The sequence below is a fragment of the Furipterus horrens genome, unplaced genomic scaffold, assembly GCF_987537825.1.
Source record: "Furipterus horrens unplaced genomic scaffold, mFurHor1.1.pri manual_scaffold_11, whole genome shotgun sequence".
NCBI classification, from domain to species: domain Eukaryota; kingdom Metazoa; phylum Chordata; class Mammalia; order Chiroptera; family Furipteridae; genus Furipterus; species Furipterus horrens.
The window spans coordinates 46,376,458-46,396,264 of NW_028327181.1; the positions used below are offsets into that span (position 1 = coordinate 46,376,458).

At 49.2% G+C, this 19,807-nt stretch overlaps 1 protein-coding gene and 1 long non-coding RNA gene across 6 annotated transcripts; one reads left to right on the forward strand and one right to left on the reverse strand.

Moving 5' to 3' along the window:
- The first annotated feature begins 1,286 nt into the window (after window positions 1-1,286).
- On the forward strand, window positions 1,287-18,019 carry LOC149997499 (CDK5 regulatory subunit-associated protein 2-like). 5 transcript variants are annotated; one of them, XM_090292512.1, is made up of 10 exons: window positions 1,287-1,602; window positions 1,688-1,729; window positions 2,119-2,195; window positions 8,604-8,727; window positions 11,342-11,496; window positions 14,939-15,101; window positions 16,166-16,219; window positions 17,081-17,200; window positions 17,504-17,557; window positions 17,664-18,019. In XM_090292512.1, exons 2-10 carry the CDS (start codon window positions 1,724-1,726, stop codon window positions 17,841-17,843), a joined length of 933 nt encoding a protein of 310 aa, XP_090148638.1. In that variant the 5' UTR covers window positions 1,287-1,602; window positions 1,688-1,723; the 3' UTR covers window positions 17,844-18,019. The 5 variants fall into 5 exon arrangements, with proteins under 5 accessions (XP_090148638.1, XP_090148637.1, XP_090148636.1 ...); XM_090292511.1 differs by having other exon boundaries at window positions 1,287-1,729; XM_090292510.1 differs by having other exon boundaries at window positions 1,688-2,195.
- LOC149997500 (uncharacterized) lies at window positions 13,443-14,129 on the reverse strand. Its single transcript, XR_016514260.1, has 2 exons — window positions 13,926-14,129; window positions 13,443-13,591 (listed from the first exon to the last, which is right to left on the reverse strand). It is a non-coding gene; the product is annotated as an uncharacterized LOC149997500 (long non-coding RNA).
- Window positions 18,020-19,807: the final 1,788 nt, after the last annotated feature.

A 19,807-nucleotide genomic window follows, 5' to 3' on the forward strand; every position in this document is an offset into this window, starting at 1 on the left:
TCTGATTAGCTGACCCGACTTCGTCGCACTTTTATTTCAGTTTAAGTTTTTATATAGCTACACATGATTCAGAGTTCAAAAAGCGTAAAAGGTGTACTCTGAAAACACTTTTGTCTCCTAGTCCCTTAGGTCTAACCAGATTACTGGTTCCTCAGGCAGAGAAGTTTTATGCATATGCAGGCAAGTGTGTATGTGAATATATATGTGTATAAGCCCCCTTTTTATATCAGTGGAAGCATGTTCTGTTCTGTAACTTGCAGTTTTCCTTAATAATATCTTGGATATCTTTCCTTAGTAGTGGGTTAAAGCTTCTTTATTTATTTATTTTTTAGTACCGATATTCTATTTTATGCTAATAAGGTGTTTTGATTTTTGGTTAAGAAATTATGATTGTCATATATTTAAGTTTATAACTTGAGGTGTTGGGCTTGCGAAGAATAGCCTAGCGGACATGTTAGCTCTCTGTTCTACTAAATTTGCTCGGCTGGAGTGCCAGCTGGTGCCTCAGAAAGCAGAGCACTCAGAATCTCTGAAATCAGCTCCTACGTAGCTCTTTGCTCTTGTGAGAGCTGGAAAGGAATCCTCAGTTCGAACGCTGTTCCTGTCGTTTTCACAAAACCGCCATTGAAGGCATGGTGCACTGTCACTCGGTGTCCTTTATGCAAAGATCATTTCCTTCTAGGAAAAAGTCCTGCCGCATAAGTGACTTCTTTGGTTCCTGTTGTTTGACGTTGAAGACAATAACATGTTCATTAGTTCACTTAGTCCTGAAATCCCCCCCGTTGGGTGGACTTTATGATTTTCTTTTGCCACTTGGGGGATCTGCAAGGAGAAACGTCGCTTTCTCACCTCCTGCACTTGTGCTTCTGAGGACAGTTATAGGCCTACACTTCCAGTTTTCTGTTCAGTGTTCGCTTGAAGGCAGAGCCTGTGTCTGCCTTGTTTACCTGTGTCCTCGGTGCTCAGCCCAGTGCTTGGCACGTCACAGGGACGGTAAATGTCTGTGAAGAGAGGGAATGAATAAATGAGCGTCTACTGATTTACTATGGTTTCCATTTCGTGAAGAGTGGAGGTAGGATTTGAACCCATGTCCTCCTGGTCCGAAGCCCATGACCTTTCCTTTCTGGCTGACTTCTCAGCCTGGGGATCCCCCAGAGCTGCTTGGCTGAAAGGAGGGAGGCATATCCTCCGAGACTGTAAATTTTACTGGAAATGTTATTTTGATTTAAAACGATATTCATGTATTATGGAGTAGAATGTAAACTTGGCATGAATTATTAAAAGAGGAGCAAGATTTCAAAGAGAACCTGGAATTAGAGCAGTTCTCTGAAAACTTTTCAACCAGACCCGTTTCCACTCCGTGAATTCATCTAACACTGTCTGGGCTACATTTATGGACTGGTTTGAGAAGCCAGCCACCGGCCCACTGTCTCACGTTGGGAGCTGCTTGCTGAAGACTCTGTCTTTGGATTCGCATGTGAATCGTGAGCCCCAGGCCACGTGCGACTCCCTTCCTTCTGGTCAGTTACAAGGAAGGCATTTGGTTGGAGAACGCAGCGGTGTCCCTAATAGCCAGCTTGTCCGTGCAGCTGCGGCTCTTTGGTGAGAACCCTGGAATCTCCCACTGAAATGAGACAGGCAGTGACGAGGCCTCCAGTTATGCACCCACATGTTTTCTTTTTTGAAGCTGTAAAGCGTTTCCACTGCCACAACCAGCACACGTATGATGGTAAACAACCAGAAGTAATTGCCTTGGACTGGTAAAAGCAAACTGCAGAATTGCTTGTAAATTTGCTTGGTGGAGGGCAAACAATTTTTAAATCGGCCTTTCTCATATGACATTTATGCCTTGGTGTTTGAATGCTCTGGCTGTTCGAAGCTTGCAAAATTTACATAATTGTTCCAAGTCTTGTGAAATCTGGGGCTTTCTTATGAGACCACCAGGGTTTGGAAATTCCCTTTTCCCTGTGCCCTGAGGCTAATGAGGTTTGGAATCTGACGGCTGCCTATTACAAGCGTGGTGTGATCAGTCCACTCTGAAGATGGTTTCCCCACTGTAGGCACAGTATGGCCTGTAGTTTTACACTGTTTCTTTTCTTCCCTAACCTCGTCTGGAAGAATATCGAGCTCAAGGTGGAAGTGGAAAGTCTGAAGCGTGAGCTCCAGGAGAGAGAGCGGCTGCTCATCAAAGCCTCGTGAGTACCCGTCATCCTGTCACATGCTCGGGGGTCGCCCAGGGCCCCCCTGTGGCGGCTGCGTGGGTCAGTGAAACAGAGCCTCGTGCTTCCTAAGCCTCTTGTTCCCCAGCTGGGCTCGGGGGACCCCAAGGAGGCTTTGTTTATATATCATTATTTTTCAACCAACTTTTAAAGTTTATAGGAAAATGAACAGATCTTACACGTACAGCAGGATGAATTTTCTCTCAGCAGAGACACCCATGGGACCACCATCCCGACCAGGAACCAGCACATCACCAGCCCCCAGGAAGGCCCCTTTGTGCTCCCAGAACTTACCCTCCTCCCACAAAGACGGCCACTTTGCTAACTAGCAGTATCGCCATTGCTTAGTTCTGCCCGTGGTAGAAATGGAATCCTACACTATGCTTTTGGGTCTGGTCCCTTTCCTCAGCGATACATTAGTGAGATCTGTTCATATTTTTTAAGTATATCATTAGCTCACTCACCGCTGTAGAAGTCCTGGGGGCATAAAGGGGACCTGAGGGACTCCTGCGGCAGGTGAGGCAGAGGATGGGGCTTCAGTCAGAGTAGCTTGTTTTTCTCTCTGTTTTGCTTAAAGAACATTTGAAGACTATTATTTTAATTAATTATTTATTGAACAACAAGCACAGTTCAGAGAATATAACCTATGACTCAATTGCTCATTCATTCGTTCATTCATAAACATTTATTATGTAATTACTCATGCTACACATGGAGGATTTTTGAAAACAGATATTTCCTTACTTTAAGAGCTGATCAGAGACTGGTGACAACTCATCCTAGGAGCCAAGTGTAATGGAGGTGCAGTGATAGTTTGTGGGGACAGTGGGGTACCAAGTGTGCTGAGTTTCAGTTGGTGAGCGTGGCAGAAAACTGCCCAGGGTGGACTCGCCAAGGATCCAGCTGAAAGCTTATGTGGAAATGCTTCGTCTGTCACGGCAGCAGAGTTCCTGCGGGACGTGGAGCCGGGAGCGCGGAGTCTTCCGCTTAGGGCGCAGCTGCACTCTGGGCCGGGCCATGTGGCTCCTTTTACTGCCACAGGGCCGGCAGCCGGAAGGCCGACTGCTGTAGCCTTGAGCGGACGGCAGGTTCCCAGGCCTCGCTTGACCTGGCACGCGTGGCATGTTCTGAGTGAGTGAATGAATGAGTGAATAAACGGGGAAGACACGTTTTTGTTCTTGTGGCTGTAGTTTCCTTTTCCTTTTTCAGAAGCACATCATTCATCATTCCCTGGGCGAGGAGTCAGACCTCCTTTACCAAGCCCGGCAGTCAGTGTCGCGCTCGGTCCCGCTCCTGCTCGGCGCCCTGCCTGCTGCAGATCTGGACCCGGACCGCTTTCAGTCAGGCGTGCGCACAGGGAAACCCAGACTCCCCAAGGCTCTGCGCACGCAGGGCAGCACACGGGGCTGGGTGCTTTGGGGGCCTGTGCACATGTTTGTCTGCATAGATTCTCTGAACCGCCGCAACTAGTGTTCAAGACCCTTTTGGTCTGCTCTTACTGGTCAGTTTATTGAGAAAATACTTCTTAAACCACTGTTCTGTGCTGCACCGGACCCTGCTCCTGGGGATGCAGTGCTGAGCCAAGCAGGCACGTGGGGCTTGCGTTCCAGTGGGAGCAATGAGGATGAAGCGCTTCAAGAATGTGTGTATCAGTGAAGTTGGGAGGAGAGCGGTGAGAGAAACAGGGAGCCGTGGGAATGGGTGTGTAATGTGGGTCCCCAGCAGGGAAGGGCCTGAGGACGTAGCATCGGAGGTGAGATCTGGGGGGTCGGGAGGGACCAAGCAGTGAAAGGGCGGAGAGAAGTGTTGAAGGGGAGAGGAGCGTGCGGGACTGAGGGCAGGGGAGAAGTCCAGGGGGCCTTGCCTTGCAGGGTCTGGAGGCCTCATCAGAGATTTTGGTCTTTATCCCGAGATCAGAGAGAAAGTAGTCACGGGTTTTAAGGAACTGACACAATCAGTTTTGTTTTCTAAAAGGTCAGTCGACGCTGAGTGGGACATGTTTTGTAGAGGGAGCAGGCGTAGAAGCAGGGGGACCAGTTAGGAGGCTAGCGCAGTAGTCGGTGACGGATGAGTGACAAGAGATGGATAGGGGGATTGGAAAGACACTGAGGAAGCGGGATCAACAGGGCTAAGTGATGGATGGGCAGGGAGCTGTCAAGGGTAGGTTGGGGGTCAAGGTCCTGAGCTGTGTTTAAGAATGCTCACAGTGACTTAGCTGCCCCAGCTTTCTCTCCGCCGACTTTCTACTGCAAACACAGCTCACAGACACTGAAACGCTCTGCCTTGGCCCTGACAGCCCTCCCCCCCACCCCCCCCCCGCAGGCCCTGTTGTTCACCCTGCAGAAGGCCTCCTGCGGGGCCACACGTGGCTGCCTCAGCCCACTTTCACCAGCTTCTCTGGCATGTAATGACGGTCCCGTTTGTGCGCAGCGCTCTCCAGTTCATAAAACACTTAGCATCTTTTTGCAGTCCATCATTATCCCGAGGGCTCTTCAGACCTTGAGGCAGACCTCATTTGAGAGAGGAGGGAATTTCTGTTTGGAGAAGGGAAGGGCCGTGACTAGAACCGCTCAGCCAGAAAGATCATAGCTGGGATTAGAGCTCAAGTTTGTGACTTCTGGTCCAGCACGAGGTTTCATCTTCTTTTTTTATTTCCATGCGTGTTTCTCATTTCTTCAGAGTGACCGTACATCTCAGCCAAGGGCCTCTTTCTTAGTGGGGTTCAGGGCCGGTGGAAAGGGCAGGGGCTCTGGGCTGGCTCTAGCAATAGGCAGGACTGTGGCCTCCGAGCCCTAGAGCTGCTCAGCTGTTCCTGCTCCACAGAGCCCTTGTGTGGGTGACCTGCCGTAGGACACGCACGCCGTCTTCCGCTGACCTGCTCAGCGTGCCGTTGCCTTTACCTCTCACTGCTCGGCACCTCGCGGTGTGTGTGTGGTGCGTACCTGTTGATGGAAAAGTATCTTTTTGTTAATGCCCTCCACTTCCTTTTTGAGTTCTGTGGTTGTTTCTGTTTTGGGTGGTCGGCTTTTCCCTGAAGAACTATAATTAGAATGGAAAGAATCAAGAGGAAATGTTGATGGTTAGGAAGAGCAGCGAGAGGGGTGTTTACAGAAGGTTCATTTTTGCATTGGGTGGAAAGCTGGATGAGACCAGTTTCTCTCAGCCTTTCCTCTCCTTAGGTCTTGCTGTCTGTCTCCTTGGGAACAACAGGCTGGCATGCAGCACTCGGATCAGAGAGGAAGGAGCCCTGTCCTATGAGGGTACTTACATTTTTGGAGAAGCGTCTTAGCCTCTAAGCCTGTGCCTGGCACTCGACATGCTATATCGCATTTGCTTTTACAGCAGTTATTTGAGGCAGCCACAATTCCCATTTAAGTGAAGAGGAAACTGAGGCTCAGAGGAGCAGGGAACTCGTTCAGGCTGGTAACAGATCTGGAGCTGGTCTGGTTCAGGAGCCCACTCTGCCTTGCTGTGAAGTAAACCTATATGCTCGCTGACAGTCCATTGTTCTATTTGTCAGTTACCATAAGGGGACATTAAAAACAAAAGCAGACATATTGTTGGGAGTAAATTTTATTTCTGTAGCTTTAAAACACAAACAAAAATAATAATTCCATTAGTAGAGGAAGATTGCACTGTACTGCTGAGTGTAAATTTTATTGCTACAGTAACTGTAACATACAAAGATGATAAATGAAAAGTTGGAACATTTATTATTGGGAGTATATTTTATTGGTATAACTAAAATGCGAACAAACTGAATAATGCCAGTACTTGTTAAAAATTGTAGTCGGCCGCTTGACAAAGTACAGGAGGCTGACTGTAAAACACCAAGGTCTGATCTGGGCGGACAGGAGGGGCTGGTGTATTTGCCCTCGCTGGCTGGAGTGGGGCGTGGGGTGGGTTAATTGAGGGAGTGACCCTTTTCTAGAGGAGGCTCTAGAAAACCCTGGGGCTAAAACCTTTGTGGTGGTTTGAGGAAGCTCAAGACTGGAAAATTCTGGATCCAAAGCTCAGGAAGGAAAAGCGTCCAGTCCAGCATTCTTGCAGCCATATAGCATGCCCTCTTGCGAAGTGACAGAAATGATCGGGAATCTGTGAACTCCAGACAGTATTGGTCAGGAAATGAGCTGAGGGAGTGGGCTCAGGACGTTTCATGGCATTACTCAGGAAGTGGCCGTGGTGGCCTCAGTTCTGGCCAGCGGATGATCCTTTCTCAGCGCAGACACCAGCCGGGGGCAGAAGGAGGCCGCTCCAGGCATCTCAGCGAGGCAGGCACTGCGCTGGCCTTGGCGGCAACAGGCTGCCGTGCAGCACTCGGATCGGAGAGGAAGGAGCCCTGTGCTGTGACCACCACGTGTCTTAGCATGTTCATTCCAAGAGGTCACCGCCTCATTTTTCCCAAGAGGAAACTGAGGTCTCAGAGGTAATTCACCCGGAGTCACACTGAGGACAAAACAGTGAGAAGTTGGAAGCGGATCTGTTCAGCTTCAGAGTCTATGTTCTTTCTTTCCAGCTGTTCACATTGAGTCCCATTACAGTGATGTCACGGCCCTGGGGCCTTCGGAAGGCTCATGGTGAAAGGAGACACGAGAAGAATAAAGTCTTTATTTGCAGGCAATTCATGTTGGAGGCTTGGGCAGCAAGGATGGCCCTCTTGACTGTCCCTTGTTCTCAGTCCCAAATTCACATGGCCTGTACATGTGTGTGTCCGATCACATATCTTGGTTGGGAAAGTCTTACACAGCCCTCAAGTAGGGCTTGGGAGGCTGCTGGTGAATAGGTGTGTTCTGTTGCAGTTTCTCTGAGAAACCAGCTTTAGGTGGAGCCATTTCCTTTATATTATTCTGCCTTTAGGAAACCCGCAGTCATTTCAGAAACCGATGAGACCTGCTCTGGGTACGTCTCACAAATGCATATCCGACCCTGTTCTTCTTCTGGGGAGGACCAGAGTGGAAGGCGTCAGTGGTTTGGTCCTGCGTCTGATGTGGGTGTGCCCTCCCCCCGCGGCTTGTGAGGCGGGGGGCGTGCTCCATGGTGCCACAGCAGCAGGACTCTGCATTTTATGTTTCTGTAGCACGGGGTGTGGGCTGCTCGCCCCTCTCCTCTCCTCTCGCCCTCAGTGCCAGCTGGTGCCCACCTAGGTGGGCTGTAGCTAAAATGCTCCCCCTCCAGCCGGCAGAAGACGAGGCATGCAGTCCCATGACTCCTCAGATTCAGTTTTGTTTCATTCTTTTCCCTGTACTTTGGTTTGTCAGACCAGCTCTCTGCCGTTCCTACCCCCGGTGGAGGTGTACTTTATTGGAAGTTTCCTGGTGGGAAATTTGGCAATAATTGTCAAAAAAATCTTCAGAGTGTTTACACTTTGACCCAGTAATTCTCTTTCTAGGATTGACCCTAAGGAAAGCACTGGATAGTATACCCACGGGGATGCTTTCAGCATAACGTTGCTTATAGTAACAAATAATAAAACTGACAGTTGTGGAACACTTCCTGCTGACCACTGTTCCCAGAGCTTCATCACTGTCATCAGAGAAATGTGTAAAGTCAGAGGCAATCTAAATGTTTTAAAAATAGGAGTCAATTTAATGTAGTACATTTTATACAGCAAATTAATTTGCAGCCTCTAAATATTAATGTATATTTATTGACACAAAAGGATGTTTATACTGTGTTCAGCAATAAAGTCAGATCACAGACGTATACTCTATGATTCTGTTTTTGTAGAAAACGCCTCAAAGGCTGTATACTAAAATGTTAGCGTAGCTATCCTGAGATTATAGGTGATTCTTACTTTATTTTAAATAGTATGTATTTTTTTAAACATTTTTCCTTAATCCTCACTCGAAGATATGTTTATTGAGTTTAGAGAGAGAGGAAGGGCAGGGGTGGGGTGTGCGGGGAGAGATGTCGATGTGAGAAAAACATTGATCGGTTGCTTCCCATATGCGCCCTGACCGACGATCGAACCCACAACCTAGCTATGTGCCCTGACTGGGAATCAAACCCACAACCTTTCGGCCATGGGACAATGCTCCAGCCAGCCGAGCCATACCGGCCAGGGCTCATCGGTTGCTTCTTGTATATGCCTTTGGAACAGAGATTGACCCCACAGTCTTGGTGTACAGCGATGATGCTCCAACAAATTGATCTACCCAGCCAGGGCTAAATAATATGTATTTTTATTGATACATCATTCACATATGACATTGTGTAAGTTTAAGGTGTACAACATGTTGATTCGATACATTTATATATTATATTATCAGTGTTTTTTGAGTTACAGATACTAATTAATGTAACAGGTCTGTAGGAATATTCCTTGTTTCTTAGGGTGAATGCAGTCACCACCTGATGGTCACCCTCATTTGCCTCTTTTTGCAGCAAAGCAGTTGAGAGCCTCGCTGAGGGGGGCGGCTCTGAAGTTCGGCGGGTGAAAGAGGATGCTCAGAAGAAGGTGAAGCAGGTTGAAGATCTCCTGACCAAAAGAATATTCCTTTTAGAAGAGGCAAGTCTGGAAACCCCGAGGAGAACGTGTTCCTTCCAGTGGGTTAATAACGGAGTGGGCAGAATTCTGTTCTTTTCCTCATAAACTGTCAGAGTTTCTGAAGACATGACAGCCATCCTCGTTGAGCATCTCCGTGGTTCCAGCCCATTCTGGGTGCTTGACATACAGCATTTATACCCTTACATCCTGCAAATTGGCCGTTATTGTCTCTTTCCTACAGGCGAGGACACTGAGGTGCGGAGAGAAATGCTAACCAATCCAAGCTTAATCTTGCATAGAAATGGGTGACTGATCTAAAACCCCGTGTTCCCGCTGCACCACTCCTCTTGTGAGCTGGTTTAGTGCCTTTCTTTCCCTGAAGAGGACACCGAGGCCCAGAGAGGGGGAGTGACTCACCCATCATGGACATTATGTGTCCATGCCGCCCGTCCCCAGCGTCCAGCCTCCTTGCCACCATCCCAGCGTCCAGCCTCCATGCCACCATCCCAGCGTCCCCAGCGTCCAGCCTCCTTGCCACCATCCCAGCGTCCCCAGCGTCCAGCCTCCATGCCACCATCCCAGCGTCCCCAGCGCCCAGCCTCCATGCCACCAGCCCAGCGTCCCACCAGTGTTGATTGAGTGCCTCTTTTCCGGGGGGCACTGTGTATAGTTCCTCATCTTCCTGATTCTCAGGTGCTTCCTATGACTGATGGGAGTCAGGATGTTTCTTGGTTAGAAAATCCTGGTTCAATATGTTAAAAAGGTTGCATAAATTAGTTACTTATGTCTTGATCTTTGGAGTCTGTTGTTTCATCTTGCTTTCTCTATCTGCGACCCTGATTCTTCTAAGCAGACATGAGGAGAAATAGCACCAAAAAGCACGTCTGAATTCAAAGAGTGGGTATATTTGTACTGTATTTTGAAGCTTACAGTGTCCTTCTCCAGTTACGATGTTCACTGGAGCCCTTCTGTCAGCTTCATGGGGGTGTGTAGATATTAGGTTGATCGGATAGACGAGGAAATGGGCCCAGAGAGGGTGGGAAACGAGTCATGGTCATGAGTGGTAGAGCCGGGACCTCTGTGAGTCCAAGAAGGGTCTCTGAGTCCAGGTTCTGACTTTTAGTTAAGATAATTGTGAGCCTTTTAAGACGCTTAACCTAATCTTGCTCATTCATCTTATTTTTCTCAGTAAGTGCTTCCCACTGTCTTAAGGTGCCCGCACAATGGGCAGTACTAGGTTGAATCCCTGCTCTGTCACTTACTAGCTTTGTCACCCTAGATAAAGCAGTTCCCTTCCCTGAGTCCCTGCCTCTTGCTCTGTAAAATGAGGCTAGTGCTACCTGCTTTGCTGTAGTAATTGTAATAACAGCGGTGCTACTACCAGTTTCTCAGGGGCTTACCGTATGTGAGGCATCCTTCTCAGCGTTTTGCATACATTGATTTAGGTGATCCCCTCAACAGACCTAGAAGGTAAGTGCTTTTGTCATCTTTTAACAACCAAAAGGAAAACGTGACCCTCGCACAGAGTGGCTGAGTCACTTGCTTAAGGGGACACAGGAAGTAAATGCCTGGTGGTCTGGCTGCAGAGCCTGCACTCTGAACTGCGGTAGTCTGCCAGTTGTTAGGGTTGAGTGAGAATCAAGGGTATTTACAAACAGAGCTTCTTGTAAAGCCCGGTGTCGAGTAGGCTCTCAGTAAGTCAGAGGTTTTGTTGCTTGGTCTCAGAATATTGGGAAATGATTTTTCCCAGCTACCACTATGATTGACAGACAAGTCTCTTGGGAGACAGTGTTGGGGGAGGTCCTAGAGGGGAAGGATTGGGGGGAAGAAGCCACATTTTTCTGAGTTTCCTGTGATACAGCAGGCATTTGGCAGGTCTCACAACAAGTCTCTGGTAAATGGTTGTTATCCCTGTTGTGTAGATTGAAAAGATGGGGCTCAGGGAGGTTAAGTGACTACCCAAAGGTCACACAGCAAGTAAGTGGGAGCTGGGCTTTGTACCCAGTATGATTTGACTTCTGTGTTTGTGATGTGATTCGAGGCGGTTGGCTTGAGTAGTCCCAGGTTACTTTCATGAGCCCCAGGTCCCTTATCCCTAACACAGACCCTGGCTGCGTGATTTAGATAACTTCCTTGCTGGTTTCTGTGAGCGCCTCGGAAGAACCTAGAGTTTTTCACCACCTAAATCTCTTTGGTGATACAGAAAATGTACTTTAGAACTATTGTGTAGTCATTATCTTAAAAAAAGCTAGTGGGGGCGGTGGGGTGTGGAATGAATTTGTGTGGAGATTATGGTGACTCTTTGAGATTTACGTATGTTTAGGTATTGAGAGGCGCATTTCTCCTTGTTCTCATTGAGCTGTAAATATTGATCTGATTTTTCAAAACCAAAACAGTTCTCGTAGAGTTGAGTCTTTTCCATAGGAAATGCCTATTACTCTTCAGGATACAAGAAGGAAGGATGGCTGGCAAATGTATTTATTACTGATTCTCCCCATGTATGTATAGTACAATTCAGGGAGGGGAAATGTGCCGGAGAAAAAGTCATAAATATTTATATTTTAATCCAATTTCCTTTCAAAGTGTTCCCAATTGTATTGGAAAATTGCATCACATGCATTTAATTTAACTCTAGGATGTGAAAGCCGCCCAAGCAGAACTGGAAAAGGCCTTTGCAGGGACAGAAACGGAGAAGGCTCTGCGGTTAAGCTTGGAAAACAAGCTTTTGGAGATGAAGAAGATGCACGAGGGGACCATGGACATGGCTCTGGGCCTGGAAGAGAAAGACAGGTCTGGCTCTGTCCCTCCGATACCTGACAGTCATTTGTCTGGCAGCATGGGGGAAGAATTGTCTCTTCCCTGTCCCCTTCCTTTCCTCCTTGTTCCCACAGTAAGGACACTAGGATTCTGAGGACCGAGAGAGAGAGGTAGTAGATAGAAATTCATGCTGGGATTTTCCACTCAGATACTGAGTATAGCATTTGGCTTTGGCTGTAAGCTTCCTGGTAGCCAAAGGGAAAAGGGAAAGACTATTTTGATTTCTCTTTTTCCCTTAATCTTGATGATGACAGGATTAAGGTGACAGAACTAGGGGATAAGAGAGAGATATATTTTAGAAGGTAGAATCACATGTTGGTGCGAAGGGCTTGGTGGCTGATTGGATTTGAGACTGAGGGAAAAGGCTGCAGAGATAGCCCCTCACCCAGGTGAGCAATAGTGGGATGGTAGTGCAGTTTGCTGAATTTAGGGGGGAAGAGGGAGAAAGATGTTTGGGGGCAGAGGGGCTGGGAAGATGAGCTTTCAGCTGGGACATGTTGGATTGAGGGACTGTGGGCATCCAAGAGGGGAGTCCAGAACATTGGGTATATGGATTAAGGCCTGAATTAGAGGATTTAAGGATCCATTCAAGAACCAGCTACTGAGCAAGGCTGCGTTGGGTGTGGGCAATGCAGAGAGGAGCACTGTCTTCCTTCTATGGAGTCCCCGCGTGTGAGAGGGGACAGAGGTACAAACAGGGTTCTGTGCTGAGACCTAAGTGAGGGAGTGCCCAGCTCTGCTTGGGCGTGGCGCAGGGAAGGCTCATGGGAGGAGGCGTGATGGGGTTGCGGGGGAAGCCTTGCCTCCCCGAGGGAACGGCATGAGCAGTGGTGTGGAGCCTGGCTCAGTTTCTAGGTAATTCCAGAGGAAAGTGCAGAAACTTGGATTCTTGTCTTTTGGGGAAAGGGAGCTTGGGAAGGCTTAATGCTTATTGAGTAATCACTGGTCCAAGTGGTGGGGTGTCCGTGGACGTGGGTTGTCTGGTCAGGGCCTTGCTAAAGGCTTCGTCTTCCTGGGGTCTCCCGCAGGTCTAGCTGGGTAGGCGCAGAAGCCTGACTTGTCAGAACTGCGAATGCGTCTGACGCAGGGGTAGGTGCGCCCCAGCCACGTCCCAGAGACTCAGGCAGCAGGGAGTCCTCTGGGGCTCTGCTCGCTGAGGGTGTTGTGTGCTTCCTCCCTGAAGGCAGGCCTGTTTAGGAAGCTGAGCCAGTGACAGAAGGTGAGGGCTCAGCACAGAACTGGAACAGGGTCCCCGGTCAGGCCCTGGTGACGTCAGATCTGCCACACAGTTTGACGGGGCTTGGGGCAGCGCCCTCACAAGGATGTTTTGCGCCCTCACCACCCTTTTCGAAGGTACATGTGTTAGCTACTTGTTGTCCTTCGATTGGACTTCAAAGCTAGTCTGTATCTTCCAGGCAGCTGACAGTGAGGAGCCCTGCAGGTCAAGTCTGGCCAGCAGATATGTTTTATCTGATTTCGTTTTTCTTTTGAAGTTTTAACTAGTCGCTAATATTTTTAAAAGTCTTAATTTTATGTAAGAGCCTGGGTTTCTGGATGCTCTTGGAAACCAGGAAGGTGCTGGAGGATGGGGCCATGGTCCTGCCCGAGCGCTGCTGCCCCCTGAGGTGGGCCCGGCCCCTCTCATGTCCATCCCCGGCTAGAACTTGCTTTAAGGTAACTAAGAAATCAGTGTTATCAAGGTGTGAGTTGCACAAGACACAACACCCATTTTAGTGTACAGTTGGGTGACTTTCTGTCTCTCCCGTTGATTATGTGATGATTTCAGAGCCGAGCCCCTAGAGGGCACTCTTACTCCTCTTCCTGGTTTTGGGAGCCTTGTACTGGTGCTGCCAGTTCCCTCCATGTCCGGTTGTCTTAATCCATTTGGTGCCATAGCAGAATACCCCACTCTGGGTCGCTTATAAACAATAGAAATTTATTTCTTACAGTTTTGAATGCTGGAAGTCCAAGTTCAGGGTGCCAGCATGGTCAGGCGAGGGCCCCCTCTCAGGTCCTTTTTCTCATTGTGTCCCCACTGGCGAAGGGGCAAGGGATCTCTGGAGCTTCACTGATAAGATACCAGTCCCATTCATGGGAGTTCCACCCACATGACCTCATCTCCCAAAGCCTCCCCCCACCCCCATAATGCCATCACTTTTGGGGAGGTACAAATGTTCAGCCAATGCACTGAGGTGAGGTGACAGGACACGGAGGGGCACTTTAATGAGCAGACCGGACTCTGGGAGATTCAGTCCCCACGGCTCACCCACAGTCTGCTTCTCAGTGTTACCCCCCCCACCCCACCCCCACCCCACCCCACCCCGTCAGCAGAGGAGTGAGCAGAGCCTCCCTCTGCAGGGGGCGCCGCCGGGGGCTCTGACTGCCCTTAGCCCCCTCCTCACCTTCACCCTGGGAGCCGGTCCTCTTTCCGCCCCAGTGCGTTGCTTTTTAGTCTCAGCTAGAGACACTCTTCGTAGGGTCCTTCGACAAAATGCTCATCATCGCGTGCTAAAAGGAAAAGTAATAATTATAGCAACTGTCATTTGTTGAATTCTGCCATATGCCTGGAGCGGTGGAGGTTCGTTTTAAATAGCTTATCTCCATTCCACATAAGTTATCCCCATTTTATAGCTGAGGAAATGCAGGCTCAGAGAGCCGATACAATGCGGCTGTTGTCAGAGAACAGGTGATAGAGGTAATTTGGTGGCCTCGAGAAGGACGTGTTCGGCTCTACCTGAGGGGCCGCCGGGGGTGTCGGTTGGCAAAGGCCCCCCTAGGAGAATAATGCCGAGCTGAGCCTGGCAGGACTATGGGCGTTTATCAGGTGGAGGTGGGAGTGGGGTGCAGGGAGGCGTGTGCGCGAAGGTCTGGGGGCGCAGCACAGCCCGGCTTCTGTCCTAGGCCCTGAAAGCTCGGCCGGGCCCCCTTGCAGAGGAGTTTGGTCTTTATCTCGGAAGACAGTGCATTTTAACCTTTGACCTGAGATGCCTTGGAGAGACGTCCTTCCTCTTTTTTTTTTTTTTTTTTTTTTTTTTTTTTTTGCATTTACCAGAATAGTCTGCTTTATTGGTCATGTTTATTTAGCTTTCAGTGCCAGATTTTTATAGGAAAGGAGATTTCTTGGCCGAAGAAGTAGTAATCCACTGCTCTCGGTGGTGGGGCTGTTGGATGTCTGAGCAGGGCTGTGACTCAGTCAGACCCCTAGTCTGGTGCCTGGGAGGCTGGGGGTGAGGGGACAGTTAAGGTCACGTGAATTCTGGTCCTTAATCTCCGACTTGCAAAATGTGATTTCATTCGTGTTCAGTCATTGGATGTGTCTACTTTGAAGATGCATGGCCCCATTTCCTACCTCCTCCTGCTCCACTGAGCTAAGAGAACAGCCTAGAATTAATATTTAAATTTTGTTCTCTTTTAGACCGATTGAGGACTTGAAGCTGTCTTTGAAGAGCAAACAGGCTTTAATTGAGTGCCTTCAAGAGGAGAAATCTCAGATGGTGTCTCCTGATGAGAACGTGTCATCGGGAGAGCGCCAAGGACTTTCTGCTGCTCGGAGGGAGGAAAAGGAGAGAGACAGTGAGGTGAGGCGGGAGGACACGGAGTGGGGACTTTACTGAGCAGGCCAGACTCCGGGAGATGGGATGCCCCTTCAGTCCCCACGGCTCACTCACAGTTCGCTTCTCAGTGTCACCCCCCATCAGCGGAGGAGTGAGCAGAGCCTCCCTCTGCCGGGGGCGCCGGCACATGCTTCCCCTTCCAGCCTTGTGTTCATGGAGGGGGTTAAGGAAACAGTCCATACCTGCGCGCCTGTTGCACTGTGTGTTAATTTGTTGCTGCCCAGAGACTTTATTTTCATCCTTTGGGTTTTCTTGGAATGACGTTATGGTACTTACCTGGCTAGAGGCAGGCTAAAGGCCATCTCTGGTCTGAGACTTCAGAGGCAGCGGGGCAGGGCACTCACTGGTTTGGGCGGCAGCCCGCGGAGGGATTCAGTGCGCCGCCTCATTTAATCCTGGCCGCGGGTGAGGCGGGGATCACGGCCCCTCGCCTTGGCTCAGAGCAGTTGCTATATTTTCCTAGGCTCCAAGAGGTGGGTTACTAGTACTGACCCGAAAGCCTCCCTGGACCCCTCCCCACACTGGGTGCCCTCCTCGGCCAGCTTTTGGAAGAGGGTGGGCAGGACCTGGACGTGCAGGTAGGCCTAGTCCACACCGTCCCATTCTTGCTCGAGCCTGGGTGGCTGCTATGTGCGGTATGTTCTCCTTAGGAGACACTCTGGGTGCTCATGGAAGGTCTCAGCTTCTTTACGGAGCAGGGCCTCCTCTGTCCCGCACACAGCAGTGAATTCTGTGGCCTCACCAGTTAGATGCTGGCTGTCCTCAGCCGTTGTCTCTTGCTCCTCAGAACCGTCTGTCTCACTTCCTCGGCCTTGTCCCTTTTCATTGTCCAGTGGCTCCTTGGTTTACTCTGTGTGGGTTGCTCATATTCACATTTTTCTTCACTTGGGTGGGACAGGAGTGGGCACTTGCTTTCCTGAGTTCCACAGCAAGGGGAACAACAAGTAAAGGAGGTGCTCATTCTTAGGGTTCTGGGGAAGCTGTGGATTGTGGGTCCCTTCTGGGCACCAATTAATGCGTTTTCATAGGCTGCACAAATGGAGCGCCAGACGGAGAGAAATCGCTTTGAAGAGAGGATCCAGGTATGTTGATACAATTCTTAAAAATGTGTTGAAGATTTATCCTTGGCTCTTGCTTTATTCTGAGTGCAGCAGGTAATTCTGTGTGGCATTAGCTGTCACTCATCGAATGCTACTGTCTGCCAGTCGAGCTTTAGGCCCTATGGAAAAGGTTTCTCAGCCTTTGTAATAACTCCGTGAGGCAGGCCTTCCCATCTTGCAGATGTGGCCCGTGAGGCTCAGAGCAGTGAGGTCCCTCATCCAAGGTCACGTCGCTTGGCGGAGGTACAGCAGGGATTCAGACTTGCAGTCTGATTCCAAAGCCATTGCTCCGCAGTCCCTTAGTCACGGCAGCTGGCTCTTGTAGAGCACCTGCCAGCTTAGAAAGTACTTGCACGTCCGTGATCTCATTTGATCCTCACGACAGCCTGGGAGGGAGGCAGCAGTGATTATCTTTAGAAATGAACTCAGACGATAAATGTATATGTTCTGTCTCCATCAAACTAAGTTCTCTGCTCGCTTTCGTAGCATTAAGGAATGAAATTAATGATCTGTTGTTTCCCCCAAATAACCTGGTGTGGTTTCAAAGACACCGATGTGACTGCATTCAAATTCCAGAAGGCACTGGAGTCCTTCCTGTAGGAATAGCTGTCATCGTTCTAACTGATCTGATCCCCTTCCTTCCCCCCGGCCCTGCTGCTATGAGCGGTAACACAGTGACTTGGAGCTGATGCCACTACGTTCGGCTCTACTTGGAAACATTAATCACAGGCTGACAGGAATAAGATAGAATAACTGCATTTGAATGTGCTCTTAAAGATATATTTACAATGCATTTTGGTTGGAACACATCACTTTAGTGAATCTTTTTCTAATCTAATTTAGGCACTTCAGGAGGACCTGAGAGAGAAGGAAAGAGAAATTGCTACGGAAAAGAAAAATAGTTTGAAGAGGGATAAAGCCATTCAGGGTCTAACCATGGCATTGAAATCAAAGGAAAAAGAGGTATGTCTGATACACCTCAAGTGAGATTTTTCCTTACGAGCTTCACACTGAGTTTCTTCCTGGCTCTTGCCTGCCGGGCCCCAGCCTGCCAGGCCCCTGCCCGCTCTGTCGGGCTCAGCCTCCTCTGGTCCTGGAACCTGGCAGCACTCTGGCCTCCCCGCATTGGCCTCATCCCCTTGCTTTGTCCCCCTAATTCCTTAGCTAAAGTGCCATATGCCAAGGAGAGCCTGCTCAGGTGTGGTTCCCATCCCCATTCTATCCCCTCGCCGCCCTGGCACTTGGCATTCGTGGCATTTTGCACAGGGTCATGTCTGCTGCTTCCCTCCGACGGACAGTTCCGTGAGGACAAGGAAACCGGTAGAAGATTTACTGTTGGACACGGAGCTCCCAGGGCAGGGCAGGGCTGGAGCCGGGCCCCAGAAAGCCTCAGCTCGGAACCAGGGATTGGTTTTCCTCCTTACAGAAAGGGGCAGAAGCCCCTGTACCCTCCGCCGCTCAACCAGGAGCCTGCTCACCTCAGCACAACCTCCACCGCGCCCCCCAGCTTCACCGCTCCATGCAAGGCAGAAGGGGAGCCTTTTCATTCAGAAGGAAATGTTTCCCCTGGCTGGTATGTCTCAGTGGATTGAGTGCTGGCCTGTGAACTGAAAGGTCACTGGTTCGACTCCCAGTCAGGGCACATGCCTGGGGTGTAGGCCAGGTCCCCGGTTGGGGGCGTACGAGAGGCAACCTGTCCATGTATGTCTTCCTTTCTTTCTCCCTCCCTTCCTCTCTCCCTAAAAATAAATAAATAAAATCTTTTTTTAAAAAGAGAGAAAATTTTTCGTCCTCCTTGTTCTCGTTGCCATGGAAACTGATCTTCCTTCACCTAGCCTGCCAGTTATGGTTCTGATTGAAGGGGGCGAAAAGCCCCGTGCAGAGAGGGTGTTCACTCATTCCTTCCTGTCGCTTGACGAGACCACATAACCAAAGGTTGAGAATTCAGGTGTTAGCTCTGGCTGGTGTGGCTCAGTTGGCTGGAGCAGGTTCGAGTCCCAGTCAGGGCACATGCCTAGGTTGCAGGTTCAGTCTCGGGCTGGTGTGTGTGAGGGAGGCAACTGATTGATGCTTCCCTCTCTCTCTCTCTCTCTCTCTTCCTCCCTTGTACTCGAGTGAGGATAAAAAAAGTTAAGTTGACAAAAATAAACAAATAAAAGAATTCAGGTGTTAGAGTCAGAGATCCAGGGCTTAAGTTTCTGCTCTGACTCCTCCATCCCGAGCAAGATTCTGAGCCTCAGTTTTGTCATCTGAAATGGGAGTAACAATAGTGTCTACTTCATAGAATTGCCTTGAGGGTGAAAGAAGAATAAAGAAATGCACTTAGCACACACATCGTGGGCAGATGTAAGCTGTTGTATCCATGAACATGAAGTGTCAGGCATTGTGACAGGTACTGACAGACAATTGTGGCAAGACGATCTAAATTGGAAGACTTGTTTCTAAGTGTTTCTCTTTCCCCAGTCTTTCCCATACTTTCAATTTAGTTTTCCTAAAAATAACAACTCTTGCTCCTCCCCCCCCCATATTTCACTGGTAAAGGACATGACTTCAGTCCCCTACCTGCAGTAACAAACACTACTGGCATGAACAGGCTTGGAAACAAACACTTCTGACACTTGGGAAACAAACAACCCAACTAGGGGACCCAGGTGAACAGGCAAACTAGAGCGGTGAGCCATTGTAAAATCCATGTAGTAAATTGTCACCCGCATTTTTAAAAAAATAGATAAAATATCAAAGGACATTACACATAGTCAAGTATTGTTTCAGGAAACGTTTGTTTCCATTACGTATACGAGTATGTGTGTGTGCTGGGGTCTTACTTGGGTACTGATTCCCCTGAACATGATATTCACTGTGCAAGAAGTCCCCCCCACACACACATATACACACACAGGCACACACTCAAACACACACATGCTTTACTTGGTTAATTCATTCTCTAGGTATCAGCTTTAAATGACTATTTTTGTTTCATAATTTTCTTGGATTAATTCATTATTGGTACCTTGATTCGTTAATATCCATCTCTCCCCACACACTAGATTTGAGCTCCAGGAGGTTAAGGACGCATCTGCTCTGTTGACTTCCATGACTCATTTTTAGCACAGTGTTTCATCTATCAGACACCAGTAGGTATTTGGAAAGATCCGAGAGGGAACATGGAGAAGGAGGCGGGCCAGGAGAGACCAGGGTGATGTTTGTTGGGGTGTTGATTTAGGTGGTGCAGAGCGCAGGAGGAGCTGGGCGGCCAGGAAGTGGTTAAACACACCTGTCTGGGAGAGGTGCAGGCTGAGCGGAGGCAGTGAGGTGCAGTGGTGAGAGGCATGGACCCTGGGCCCAGAGTGGCAGGTTTGTGTACACATACTAACTGCTACATAATGACTGTGGCAAACTGGGAACAAACACAACCTCTGCATACCCGAGTCTCCTCATCTAGTCTTAGGCTGCAAGGAGAGTCAAATGAGTTCATAATAATAAGGTGCTTGACTCAGGTTCTTGGTGCATGTAACTTGTCCCATGTGTGTTCAGGATTCTCACCATCCCGCGTGTGTTGGGGGCGCGGGG

What these genes read in the sequence shown, in the direction of transcription:
- LOC149997499 (XM_090292510.1), top strand. Translation starts at nt 2,068, where the DNA reads ATGGCCTGTAGTTTTACACTGTTTCTTTTCTTCCCTAACCTCGTCTGG. An exon ending in GAATATTCCTTTTAGAAGAG is followed by an intron (nt 8,728 to 11,341) that starts GCAAGTCTGGAA and finishes ATTTAACTCTAG; the next exon opens with GATGTGAAAGCCGCCCAAGC. An exon ending in GGCCTGGAAGAGAAAGACAG is followed by an intron (nt 11,497 to 14,938) that starts GTCTGGCTCTGT and finishes GTTCTCTTTTAG; the next exon opens with ACCGATTGAGGACTTGAAGC.